Source organism: Triticum aestivum, chromosome 3A (genome assembly GCF_018294505.1).
Source record: "Triticum aestivum cultivar Chinese Spring chromosome 3A, IWGSC CS RefSeq v2.1, whole genome shotgun sequence".
Classification (NCBI taxonomy): domain Eukaryota; kingdom Viridiplantae; phylum Streptophyta; class Magnoliopsida; order Poales; family Poaceae; genus Triticum; species Triticum aestivum.
This window is the reverse complement of record NC_057800.1, coordinates 43,955,225-43,968,678: the sequence shown is the minus strand read 5'-3', so window position 1 is coordinate 43,968,678 and position 13,454 is coordinate 43,955,225. Positions and strand designations below refer to the sequence as shown.

The following is a 13,454-nucleotide window of genomic DNA, read 5'->3' as shown; positions in this document are numbered from 1 at the left end:
CGTGTCCCCCTCTAGAGTCGTTGATAAGTGAAACAAAGTACAAATTAAGTATATTTGCTGGGTTGGGGGACATGGTGTAAAGACGGCCGTACTAATGGACGAAAAAAATTCTGTCAAGCACACGTGCACGACATTGCATTACTGGTCCGTCCAGTGATTGAGGGCCTTGCGAATTAAGAACTAATACGCCGCAGTGGATGAAAAACATTTAGAGGGGCTTGAATAGAACAGGTCACCCGATATATAATTAAACATTACAATCTCCATAACGTCTGTTAACACATTACATGGGGATCACCCGATTGGCGCGCGGGGTGCTTAGTTTTTGGCCGGCATGATAGGGGGAAACAGGCTTAGAGGTACAGGGAGCCACCCTTGCTAGCAATTAACTGACCCTGACTAAACTACACACTCTACTGCGTCTGCTTGAAACGATGTCCCTAATTTCCTTAAGCAAAGTACATTGCGAGCACGACCATCAGCACAAGGACAGTGAGCATGATGTTGATAGCGGCCATCAGGACAGCTACTGCAGCCAGGCCTTGTGCTCCAGGTGAGGCGGCGGCAGCTACAACGGGCCTGAATGCATCAGCAATGGAGTGGTTCGCCGGCGGCGGAGGCGGCTGCACTGGAGCCTGGATGTGCTGCTGGGCTTGGGGCTGTATGGCAGCGGGAACGATCTGGGCAGCCCCGTTGCCGTGCTGGACCGCAAATCCATGACCGGCTGGATGCCAAGGATCTGCTCGTGGGTCATCCTCCTGCAGTACGCGCGCTGGAACTCAAAGAAACGACACTGACGAGCCTGGCAAGTGTGAGAGGAGAAAATGTGAACCATTAGCGAGTTCCGAAGACAGATCCAGATCGAGATCAAGGACGAGATGATTCAAACTTACGTCATGGCGAATGCACTTGTAGAAGCGATGACCAGCCTGGTTACCAGTCCTCGCGACGGCAGTCACGACCTCGTCGCCGCAGAGGGGGCATCCCATCAAAGGTAGCAGCCAGTCGGCTGGGACAGGAAGGGAGGAAGAAGACGATGAGGACATGGCGGAGCGAGCTAGATTCAACAATGGAAATGGCAGCGAGAGGGGTGGGCTCGGGAGAGTAAATGGAGTTCACTGGTGCGCTGCCCCAGAGTGAATGAGCTAGTTGGGGTGATGGACATTTATGGAGTTGCCCCTCTGACGCCGTTTGTGCTGAATACGGCTCATGCTGGCTCAGACGTGCTGCCGATCCGTCGCACCTCTGTCTGTCCCGGAACGGCTCCCCGACGTGCCGTGTACATTAATGCACCACTGACATGAGAACCATAAAATCGAAATACGGGCGGAAATACAAGACGACGCACAGATCTTGGCGCAGACCTCCGGTGTAGATTTCGAGAGCAGCTGAGCGCGGGCTCAGAATCGAATTTTCGCAACTTAAAACTGGTTTTCCTAAAAATACTCCTAAAACTGATTTAGCTAAAACTGGTTCCAAATACTAGTTATCCAAACAACCACTATAAGTCCCTCCTGCTTGATTTTGATGGGATTTATAGGGACTTTTATAAGTCCTTAAACCAGCAAGTCCCTAAACCAATAAGTCCCTGAAAACAAACACCCTTTTAGCTAGCTATGTAGTTAGGAGACCCTTTCCACCCACCCAGTCGTATAAAATTTATTGCTTTGAGAACGATGGACATGGAGTTGACTTGGCTTTTCAGGCTTAGCTAGTTAGCTAGCTAGCTTGTTCGTTGAAAAGCCAAGTCAACGAACAAGCAGTTATAGCCGGAGCAGCTGCCGGCGTAACATTGTTGCTTGTGTTCCTCTTGGCTGCTGGAGCGGCATTTGTAGTGTACCGTCGGCGTCGGCGTCTGGATATCATGGGGACGGAGGAGGAGTACCATGACCATGACACATACTCAGATGGAGAGCTGATGACGGAGATCGAGATGGGGATGGGTTCAAGGCGGTTCCCATACCGCGAGCTCGTGGAGGCGGCGAGCAACTTCGCCGCGGAGGAGAAGCTTGGGCAAGGTGGCTTCGGCGCCGTATACAGAGGCTATCTTAGAGATCTAGCTGGGCTTGCGGTGGCCATAAAGAGGTTCTTGAACTCCAAGTAGAAATCCTAGTCTGGAAAGAAAGAGTACAAGTCAGAGATCAAGGTGATAAGCAGGCTACGTCACTGGAACCTTGTGCAGCTCCTCGGGTGGTGCCATGGCCACGAGGAGCGCCTGCTGGTCTACGAACTCATGCCCAACCGCAGCCTCGACATACATCTCCATAGAGGCAAGGGCACCTTCCTCACATGGCCAACAAGGATGAAGATAGTGTTGGACCTTGGGTCTGCAGTGCTCTACCTCCACGAGGGGTTGGAGCAATGCGTGGTGCATCGGGATATCAAGCCCAACAACGTCATGTTTGACGAGTCCTTTGGAGCCAAGCTAGGCGGCTTCGGGCTCGCGAGGCTCATAGACCACGCCATCAGGATGCAGTCGCTGACTAGGATCTCAGGGACTCCACGCTACTTGGATCCCGAGTGCATCATCACCGGCATGGCTAGTGCTGAGTGATGAGCCCGATATGTATAGCTTCGGTGTCGTACTGCTGGAGGTGGCATGCGGCAGGAAGCCGATGAGCATACACTCCGACACCGACAAGAACAAGAACGGCGCGATCTTCCGACTGGTCGAGTGGGCCTGGGACCGTATGGCCAAGGAGCCATCATTGAGGCCGCCGACAAGAAGCTGAACGGCGACTACAAGGCGGCGGAAGTGGAGAGGGTGATGATCGTCGGGCTGTGGTGCGCGCACCCGGACCCAAGCGTGCGGCTGTCCATCAGGGCAGCCATGGCCATGCTCCAGTCCAAGGTCGGGGAAGCCAGGAGTCAGCTGCCGGTGCTCCCCTCCAAGATGCCGGTGCCCATGTAGTCATGTACGCGCCGCTACCGTTCGCCTTGGCCGACATTGGGTTGTCGTTGTCCTCCAACGTGCCACCACTAGTATTGCTACTTCCTCCCACGCGAGCACTTCCACAACCAGTCCAAAGGCATCTTCTACCCTACTGAAACACATAAGCAATAGCGGCAGTAATTTATGACCTGCGTTTTCATGAAGCAATCCTATTCTTGTAAAATTTACGGAAATGCTATCTGGCATCCGTCACATAATTGCATTTCTCAGCGAACGTTCTAATCACCGTAGGCTCTTCACGCACGAATCTTGTAGCTTAGCGAAGGCGCCATGTCATACTGCCCAAACAGTTCGCTGCTCCCCCTCCCCTCTCTTTCCAGTGGCTTGGCGACCTGTCGCCACCGAATCAAGCGCCGCTACTCGCTGGCGACAAGGCTTCACCGCATGCTTCTAGCATTAATGCTAACGACGGAGGTACGCATCGTCGATCGTTGCTTGTTGCCATGCATTTTACCGTGACGCCTCCGAAATTAATCGTGCACTAAACATCCATGTAGCATGCATGATCGAGATTGGTGACTCAGGATATAATATCACAGCACAACTTTACGACATAAAGGATAAACAAAGAAACAAAATATTACAAATCAGTGTCGCAATACCTGATATTACATCAAGAGTTAGGTCTAAGTACAGACAATTAATTACAAAGGTGTCTTAAGAAGGCGGAAACAAATAACGACTCTAGATCGAAAAGGCAAGCCTCCTGCCTGGGACCTTCGAACTGCTCCTCGCGATCTCGAATTCCACGTAGCAATCATCCTTGGGATCCTCTGGCTCCTAGGCTCTATCACCTAATCGTAACAACCGGGTAGAAGAAAAGGGGTGCAACACAACGGTGAGTACTCATCTGAAGTACTCGTAAGACTTAGGCCCCGTTCGGAAGTTCTCCAGGAGCCAGCTTCCAAAAATCGTTTCAAGAAGCTGACCTGAACGGTTCTGCTCCGAGAAGCTGGCTCCGTGGAGACGAGGAATACGCAGTGCAAATTTCTCAGAGATGAGGAGCAGCGTTGGCCTTGCTTCACAAAAATCAGATGTTGGAGTTCCTCGATATTACAGCTAGAATGCCACCCCGAAGTACCCCGAGACGAATCGTTTCCCTCGCTGAAAGACCAGCCCAGCAGAAACAACGCTCAAACTCCTATGCTCTCGCAACCCTAGGTAGCCGCCGCCTCATCGCTGGCCGGCCGCCACGCCGCCTTGCCGCTGCTGCCCCTCGAATCTCCCCCTCATCCCGCAGGTCCCCATCTATCGCCGCTTGCAGCAGTCGCCCGAAGTTCCCGCGTGATCATATCCTCCATCTACCGCCAGTTCTTAGGCTACCAACCCACTACATGGACGAACGGGAATTAGGAGCCGCAGCAGCCAGCCGAACGCCTCCTGCTCCTTCGTGAAGCTGGCTGGCTAGATTAGGAGCGGGAGCCAGCGTTTTTTGGAAGCCAAAGAGCTTCCGAACAGGGCCTTACATCAGATCTATATTACATATGCATTGATATCAAAGGAATAGGGTATATCTGTGGACTACACTACAAAAATGCTAGAACTAGAGGGAGAAAGCTCCATGCATCACAAGGGCCACCATCTTGCAGCAATAGACGAGAGGAGAGCGGATCATCTTGCAGCAAGGGAAGGAGTATGAGCATATACAATACCAACTTATAATTAACACAATGATACAATACCCTGAGATCCTTCCTCCATTCCCAGCGAGAAAAGATCCGCGGGCATTCCATATTTATTGAACAATGTATTTGAACAAGTATCCAGTTCAAGTTGTATAAAATCGGGATACACTCCAAGTGTCCTGTTACCGTTGACACGGCTATTCGAATATTTTAACTTCCCTGCAGGGGTGCACCACACTAGCCGATACGCTGCATTATCTCTGGCCGGACACACTTTTCTGGGTAATGCCCGGCCTCAGGAAATCATACGCCGTAGTCCTACCTAGACTCTTCAGAGAGGAGCAACTACAATAGAATCTCGCCTTGTGATGCAAAAATAGAAAATTCTATCTGGACCATTGGATCGACCATGGATGGCACAGATTGGAGTGGAGGATCACAGACCAATTAATGTACATATTCACAGAAAACCCACTACTACTAGTTGGATATGAAATAGGATTGTTGAACTTACCACCTCAACTTTCTTATTATCCAAACATTTTGTACTCACTAAATAAGTCTACTTTCAAATCTTCAGAGTCGATGCCCCCTCTTCGCACATATGTACCGCATGTATATTAGTAAAATGATAGCTTCTATTATATCACTCATTATGCAAGAAAACTTGTTTGTCAGTAAAAGGGAGGTCAATATAAATATTTGAGTATATGACAGAACCAAGCCACCCTCTTCAATTACATAGCCAACTAGGCCATTACAGGTACAAACAAGTATTGGAGCGACCGGAACATTCTAGGCAAAACTTTTTTCTGTACATGTGAAACTGAGCATTCCAGGTACAACAGAAGACATACATACATATCATGTTATACATGACATCATATGATCATTTCTAGCCATCCCATGCACAAATATTTGAGTTACTGGACCATCCTAGGCACAAAATTTTTAGTGCTTGCCAAAGTGAGCATCTCAGGCACAACCAGACATACATACATATCAAGTTTACACTTGACATGATCATTTTTAGTCCATGACCAGAAAAACCGAGTATGAAGGTGATCACCATTGAACACATATTGCTATCAAAATTTGCATCAACTTTTGGTTTCTTGATGGCACATGACAGGAAAGTTCTAGCCTTCGCCTCCAGTTGTACTGCTTCTTGCTGGGAGGGATCACACCAAAACAAATACAAGTCATTTTGAGAACAAGGTCATGTTAGTGTTATACATTCATACTTAAAGTATTTACTTGTGAGCTAATCGAATGAATATGCGTCAACAGTGCATTTAACTCGCTGGAACAAATCTCTGGTCCAGTTAATCATAAAACTCTAGAAAAAAGAGATCACAGCAGACATTCGACAGGGTATGCAGTAGTTTGGTTCCTTTTGTGTATTGTTTGCTAGCATAGGTTCTATGAGAACATGGTTGTAGGTCTGTGGACACTAATAAAAGGACTAGATGCATATTTAAGTCATTTGCCACAACTGACCTAATAAAGGGCTCAATAGTAAATAAATACTAAAAAGAGATCATTAGTTTGTGTTCTGATACTCCACGAGGTTGTGGTATATGTAAGATACCAAGCAATGATACCAGGTACCAACAAATACCAACTGAATACAACAATGATATACTTTACTCAACCTCTAAATCTGAAAGTTCTACTTCTCTTAAGCAATTCCCTTTAGCTCTCTATATGTACAAATTATTGTGCTGCTAGTGTGGTTGGTTACTGAGGGAGTCCTGGATTAGGGGGTGTTCGGGTAGCCGGACTATACCTTCAGCCGGACTCCAGGACTATGAAGATACAAGATTGAAGACTTCGTCCCATGTCCGGATGGGACTTTCCTTGGCGTGGAAGGCAAGCTTGGTGATGCGGATATTCAAGATCTCCTACCATTGTAACCGACTTTGTGTAACCCTAACCCTCTCCGGTGTCTATATAAACCGGAGGGTTTTAGTCCGTAGGACAACTTCATCATACAACAATCATACCATAGGCTAGCTTCTAGGGTTTAGCCTCCTTGATCTCGTGGTAGATCTACTCTTGTACTACCCATATCATCAATATTAATCAAGCAGGACGTAGGGTTTTACCTCCATCAAGAGGGCCCGAACCTGGGTAAAACATCGTGTTCCTTGCCTCCTCTTACCATTCGGCCTAGACGCACAGTTCGGGACCCCCTACCCGAGATCCGCCGATTTTGACACCGACATTGGTGCTTTCAATGAGAGTTCCTCTGTATCGTCGCTTTTAGGCCCAATGGCTCCTTCGATCATCAACAATGATGCAGTCCAGGGTGAGACTTTTCTCCCCGGACAGATCTTCATCTTCAGCGGCTTCGCACTGCGGGCCAATTCGCTTGGCCACCTTGAGCAGATCGAAAGCTACGCCCCTGGCCATCAGGTCAGGTTTGGAAGCCTAAACTACACGGCTGACATCCGCGGGGACTTGATCTTCGACGGATTCGAGCCACAGCCAAGCGCGCCGCACTGTCTCGATGGCATGATATAGCTCTGCCGCCGAATAGCGCCTTGGAGGCCGCACACGCATCGGTTCCGACCATTAATTCGGAGCCTACTATGCCGATCGAGGATCAGCGGTTGGACGCTGCCTCAGGGGCTGCGATCTCAGAGGCGATCGAGCCGAACTCCAGCCCCGCACTCCGCATGGCCCGTGACTCCGAAGAGCCGGATTCCTCTCCAAACTCTGAGCCCCCCGCGCCCCTGCCGATCGAATCCGATTGGGCGCCGATAATGGAGTTCACCGCCGTGGACATCTTTCAGCACTCGCCCTTCGGCGATATCCTGAATTCTCTGAAGTCTCTCTCTTTATCAGGAGAGCCCTGGCCGGACTACGGTCAGCAAGGTTGGGATACGGACGATGAGGAAATTCAAAACCCACCCACCACCCACTTCGTAGCCACTGTCGACGACTTAACCGACATGCTTGACTTCGACTCCGAAGACATCGACGGCATGGATGATGATGCAGGAGACGAACAAGAACTAGCACCTGTAGGCCGCTAGAAGGCCACCTTGTGATATGACATATATATGGTGGACACTCCAAAGGATGGAGATGGCGATGGAACAGTGGGGGACAATAACTCTAAGAAATAGTCCAAGCGCCGGCGTCAGCGGCGCCGCTCTAAATCCCGCCAAAGCAAAAACGGTGATTCCGGCATGGTAGATAATACTACTCCGGATAGCACCGAAGAACGCCCCTCCAGCAAGATTCAGCACATGAGGACAGAGAAGCCAGCCCTCATGAGAGGGCGGCGGACCAAGAGGTTGAGGACGATAGTTATATGCTTCCCTCCGAAGACGAGGCAAGCCTCGACGACGACGAGTTCGTCGTGCCAGAGGATCTCGCCGAACAAGAGCGTTTTAACGCAGGCTTATGGCCACGGCAAGCAGCCTCAAGAAAAAGCAGCAACAGCTTAAAGCTGATCAGGATTTGCTAGCTGACAGATGGACTAAAGTCCTTGCGGCCGAAGAGTATGAACTCGGACGCCCCTCCAAGAGTTACCCAAAGCGCAGACTGCTACCCCGACTAGAGGAGGAAGCACCTACATCACCAGCGCATGACATGGCCGACCGACCACCTCGTGGCCGTGACAGAGAGGCCTCTTGGCCCTCCACTAAGGCACGGGAAAATGCGCCCGACCTGTGCGACATACTGGAGGACAAGGCAAGGCAAACAAGATCGATCTACGGATCACGCAGGCACCCCATGGCATGTGACAGTGATCGTCACTCTGGATGCAATAAATCCGGCCGGGCCGAACTCAACAGACAAAGCTCCTTTGAGTTGCGTCGTGATATAGCCCAATACAGAGGCGCCGCACACCCACTATGCTTCACAGATGAAGTAATGGATCATAAAATCCCTGAGGGCTTCAAACCCGTAAACATCGAATCGTACGATGGCACAACAGATCCCGCGGTATGGATCGAGGATTATCTCCTTCATATCCACATGGCCCGCGGTGATGATCTACACGCCATCAAATACCTCCCACTCAAACTTAAGGGACCGGCCCGACATTGGCTTAACAGCTTGCCGGCAGACTCAATCGGTTCTTGGGAGGACCTGGAAGCCGCATTCCTTGATAACTTCCAGGGGACTTATGTGCAACCACCGGACGCCGATGACCTAAGCCACATAATTCAGCAGCCAGAGGAATCGGCCAGGCAATTCTGGACACGGTTCCTAACAAAGAAAAACCAGATAGTCGACTGTCCGGACACAGAGGCCTTAGTGGCCTTCAATCATAATATCCGTGACGAGTGGCTTGCCCGGCACCTAGGACAGGAAAAGCCGAAATCTATGGCAGCCCTCACGACACTCATGACCCGCTTTTGCGCGGGAGAAGACAGCTGGCTAGCTCACAGCAACAATTTAACCAAGAACCCTGGTAATTCGAATACCAAGGACAAGAGCGACATGTCGCGTTGGAACAAACAAAAGCGCCGCGTTAACAGGACAGCAACGAGGATACGACAGTTAATGCCGGATTCCGAGGCTACAAATCCGGTCAACGGAAAAAGCCATTCAAAAGAAATACTCAGGGCCCGTCCAGTTTGGACCGAATACTCGACCGCTTATGCCAGATACATGGCACCCCCGAAAAGCCAGCCAATCACACCAATAGGGATTGTTGGGTGTTCAAGCAGGCAGGCAAGTTAAGAGCCAAAAACAAAGACAAGGGGTTGTATAGCGACAACGAGGAGGAGCCCAGGCCGCCGAACAACGATGGACAGAAGGGATTTCCCCCGCAAGTGAGGACGGTGAACATGATATACGCAACCCACATCCCCAAGAGGGAGCGGAAGCGTGCGTTACGGGACGTATATGCGATGGAGCCAGTCACCCCAAAGTTCAACCCATGGTCCTCCTGCCCGATCACCTTTGATCGAAGGGACCACCCCACAAGCATCCGTCATGGCGGCTTTGCCGCATTGGTTCTAGACCCAATCATTGACGGATTTCATCTCACAAGAGTCCTCATGGACGGCGGCAGCAGCCTGAACCTGCTTTACCAGGATACAGTGCGAAAAATGGGCATAGATCCCTCGAGGATCAAGCCCACCAAAACGACCTTTAAAGGCGTCATACCAGGTGTAGAAGCCAACTGTACAGGCTCAGTGACACTGGAAGTGGTCTTCGGATCTCCGGATAACTTCTGAAGCAAGGAGTTAATCTTCGACATAGTCTCGTTCCGTAGTGGCTATCACGCACTGCTCGGGCGAACCGCATTCGCAAAATTCAATGTGGTACCGCACTATGCATACCTCAAGCTCAAGATGACAGGCCCTAGAGGAGTAATCACGGTCAATGGGAACACTGAACGCTCCCTCCGAACGGAGGAGCACACGGCAGCGCTCGCAGCAGAAGTACAAAGCAGCCTCTCTAGGCAGTTCTCCAGTTCGGCCTTCAAAAAGCCGGACACTGTCAAGCGCGCCCGGAGTACCCTACAACAAGACCGCCTGGCACGTTCTGAGCTAGTGTAGCAATGCGGCCCCAACCCTAGCCCTTGCGATATAGAGAAACCAGTGCTTCGCGTAGATAACTACGCTCTTGAAATACCATGGGCACAGGGGAAGGGGCACTATCACGACATGCCCGAAATACGGCTTAAACCGCACCAGGGGCTGCCGGATTCCTTTTTTTCTTTTTTTCTCTTAATCTCAGGACTCCATACTTCGGATGACCCGTTCAATTCAACTGCCGCACAAACGATGCAAGATCCAGGAACGCAGACAAGCCACGCCGCATTATGGAACTCCCAGGTGGTCTCTATTGCGAGCAGTATACCTGTTTTTTAATACAATTCCGCAGCCTGCCCCTGGCCAGGACATGTTAAATAGTCCAATTTCTTTTGCTTATCGCACTATTTGTATCGTTTCGCTTCCATAGCAGCCTTTCTATAAACAATGCATAGCTTTTTGTCTATTTTTTGCATTACCCTCTTTTTTATATATATGTTTATTAATAACATGTTGCATCCGTACACTGTGGTACGGCAAAAATACGCCAGGGGCTTCAGTACCCATCAATATGGCATGAGAAGTCCGTACACTTTCACAAGTGCGGCACCCCAAACTTATAGCACTATATGCATCGACTCCGAATCATGATTTGGGTCAATAGTTGGGTTTGCCCGGCTCCTATGTTTTGGTGCCTTACGTTCCGCTATATCGGCTAAGGTAGCACTAGGAGAACTACTGCGATTGTGCCCCAGTTGAGCTGGGCTGAGCACCTCAGTAGAGAAAGCTAAAACTGACTGTCATGATGAGGCAAGAGACCGGTCGCTGTTCGCAAGGTTTTTCGAGTCCTTAAAGACTTATGCCGCTTCGAGCGAGGAACCGGCTTTGTCCGGCCAAGGCGTGGATAGCGCCCCGAACTCGGTCTTCCGAATACTAGGGGCTTCGCCGAAATTTAAAATTATAGAGTTCTATGGCTAAGTGAGAGTGTTCAAGCATTATAGTCTGATTGCCTTGTTCATTGTGCTGAGCGCCTCCCTCGACGGACCCAATCATGGGAAAAAGAGCGCTCAGGTTTATCCCGAACACCCCAGCACTAGTGGCATGGGGGCAGAAGCCGACGACTGGCCATCTCTCAATTTTTTGATAAACAGCCGCACAGAAAGTAATATTTTAAATTCAACAAGCATTGCTTAGCGCATATGAACAAGTTTTCAGCGCACAGGATGACACGAGCGAGTTCATTCAAAAATTACATCCTTGGTACATTCATTCGCCATAAGGCGGGCACCAGCCAGAACATCCTTTAATAGTTCTCGGGCTTGCGATGCTCCTTCCTCGGCGGCGGCCCGTCCCTCACAAGCTTCTCACCGTCCAGCTTACCCCAGTGCACCTTTGCACGGGCAAGGGCCCTACGGGCACCTTCGATGCAGACGGAGCGCTTGATGACCTCGAGCCTTACACAAGCCTCCACCAGCCGCCGCACCAGTCCGAAGTAGCTCCCAAGCAGGGCCTCTCCAGGCCACAGCCGAGCTATGAAGCCCTTCAGGGCTTGTTCGGCCGCCTTGTGGAGCTCGACCAGCTGCTTTAGCTGGTCGCTCAAGGGCACAGGGTGTCCGGCCTCAGCGTACTGAGACCAGAACACCTTCTCTGTCGAGATGCCTTCCACGGCTCGGTAGAATGCGGCGGCATCGGATACGCTGCGGGGAAGATCTGCGAATGGCCCTGGAGAGCTCCGGATTCGGGTAAGTAACAAGTAGTTTACTTTCATATGTCTGCTTTGCATAGAGAATGCCTTACCCACCGCTATCTTTTTCACCGCATCCAATTCCTGGAGGGCCTTCTGGGCTTCGGCCTTGGCAGATTTGGCAGTTTTAAGGGCAGCAGCAAGCTCGGACGCTCGCGTCTTCGAGTCGAGCTCCAAACTCTCATGTTTTTTCATGAGAGCCTCAAGCTCTTGCTGCACCTCGCCGACCTGCGCCTAAAATTTCTCCCGCTCGGTGCGCTCCGTGGCCGCTTTCTTCTTGGCCTTGAACAGCGCCTGCTTGAGGGTCGCCACCTCAGTTGTGGCCCCTACAATAAGCAGTGTACTCCTGTCATTTTTTGCAATTGCGTCTTCTTATAGGCATTTTTTCTATAAGGTATCTCTTACCTTCTTTCTCCTCGAGCTGCCGTTTGGCAAGGCCGAGCTCTTGCTCGGTCCGCTCGAGGCCCTGCTTCAGGGCACCCACCTCCGCAGTCAGTGCGACGGTGGCCAGCAGCGAAGCCTGCATATGTATATTGACTCCTTTTTAGTTAGACTCCTGCGATATTTAGATCCTCTATTCGGCTTTTCTTTCCGAACGCCAAACAGAGCATCAGGGGCTACTGTCTATGCGGTAATATTTTTACATATTTTTTACTTACCTCGAAGCCTGTTAGAAGGCTAGCACAAGCTTCAGTCAGTCCGCTTTTGGCGGACCGAACCTTCTGGACCGCCGTACTCATGATGGTACAGTGCTCCTCGTCGATGGAGGCGCCCTTAAGCACCTCCAGCAGATTGTCCGGCGCCTCCGGTTGGACGGAGGACGCTGGCTCAATAGGCTTGCTCCTCTTGGCAGGAGTTCGCCTGCCACGGTCCGGAACCGTTGATGATTCCGGCGCGGTGTCCGGCTTCAAGCCGGACTTGGAGCCCTGGGGGGTCTGGTCCCCTTTACTCCTGAAGTCCGGGAGGTCGCCTCGCGGTTCCTCCTGGACCACCTCCTCTTGCCCCGGAGCTTGTCGCGACGCCACTTTGGCGCCATCCGCAGCATAGGGGGAGGTAGCGGGCGGAACTGAATTCACGTCCGATGAATCCAGGGAGCCGCTCAACGACTCGTCGAGCCCGTCCTTGGGCGGGCTGCATGATTATATTCGACATTAGGGAAAGCTGCGCAACAAAAGGAGTATCAGGAGTTACTCCGGTATCCGAACACTTACGATTTCGCCGGACGCTTGGCCCTGTCTGGCCACTCCTCTTCATCCTCGTCGGCGTCGGGGGCGTAGTCCGGCGGAGGGGTTTTCCTCTTCTTGGACCCTTCGGCCTCCCCTACTGGGGCGGCCTTCCTCTTCTTTCCTCCCCCCACTGGAGGGGGAGAGGTTTCTTCTTCCTCCTCCTCGTCTTCACGGGAGGAGTGCGTCTCGGACTCGTCGGACGACGAGTCCGACACCACCATATGCCGGGAACTCTTTCGAGTTCCCGTGGCCTTCTTCTTCTTGGCCTTCTTCTCAGGCACCACATAAGGTGCCGGAACCAGCAGCTTCACTAGGAGAGCAGGGGCTGGGTCTTCGGGCAAGGGAGCCGTACAGTTAATCAGTCTGGACTTCGCCTGCCAATCCTGTCAAAGGTGAGGGAGT

At 51.2% G+C, this 13,454-nt stretch overlaps 1 protein-coding gene and 1 pseudogene across 1 annotated transcript; one reads left to right on the top strand and one right to left on the bottom strand.

Annotated features, from left to right (window-relative positions):
* Positions 1–274: 274 nt before the first annotated feature.
* On the bottom strand, positions 275–1,062 carry LOC123057808 (uncharacterized). The gene is made up of 2 exons (XM_044480694.1): positions 894–1,062; positions 275–802 (listed from the first exon to the last, which is right to left on the bottom strand). The coding sequence occupies exons 1-2, from the start codon at positions 1,044–1,046 to the stop codon at positions 569–571; spliced, it is 387 nt and encodes a 128-aa protein (XP_044336629.1). The 5' UTR covers positions 1,047–1,062; the 3' UTR covers positions 275–568.
* Positions 1,045–2,911, top strand: LOC123056726 (L-type lectin-domain containing receptor kinase IX.1-like; annotated as a pseudogene).
* The last annotated feature ends 10,543 nt before the right edge of the window (positions 2,912–13,454 follow it).

Bases quoted from the DNA above. Each gene is read 5' to 3' on its own strand.
- LOC123057808 (XM_044480694.1), bottom strand. From the start codon at position 1,046: ATGTCCTCATCGTCTTCTTCCTCCCTTCCTGTCCCAGCCGACTGGCTG. The intron at 803-893 runs GTAAGTTTGAAT...CACACTTGCCAG, and splicing joins ACAAGTGCATTCGCCATGAC to GCTCGTCAGTGTCGTTTCTT.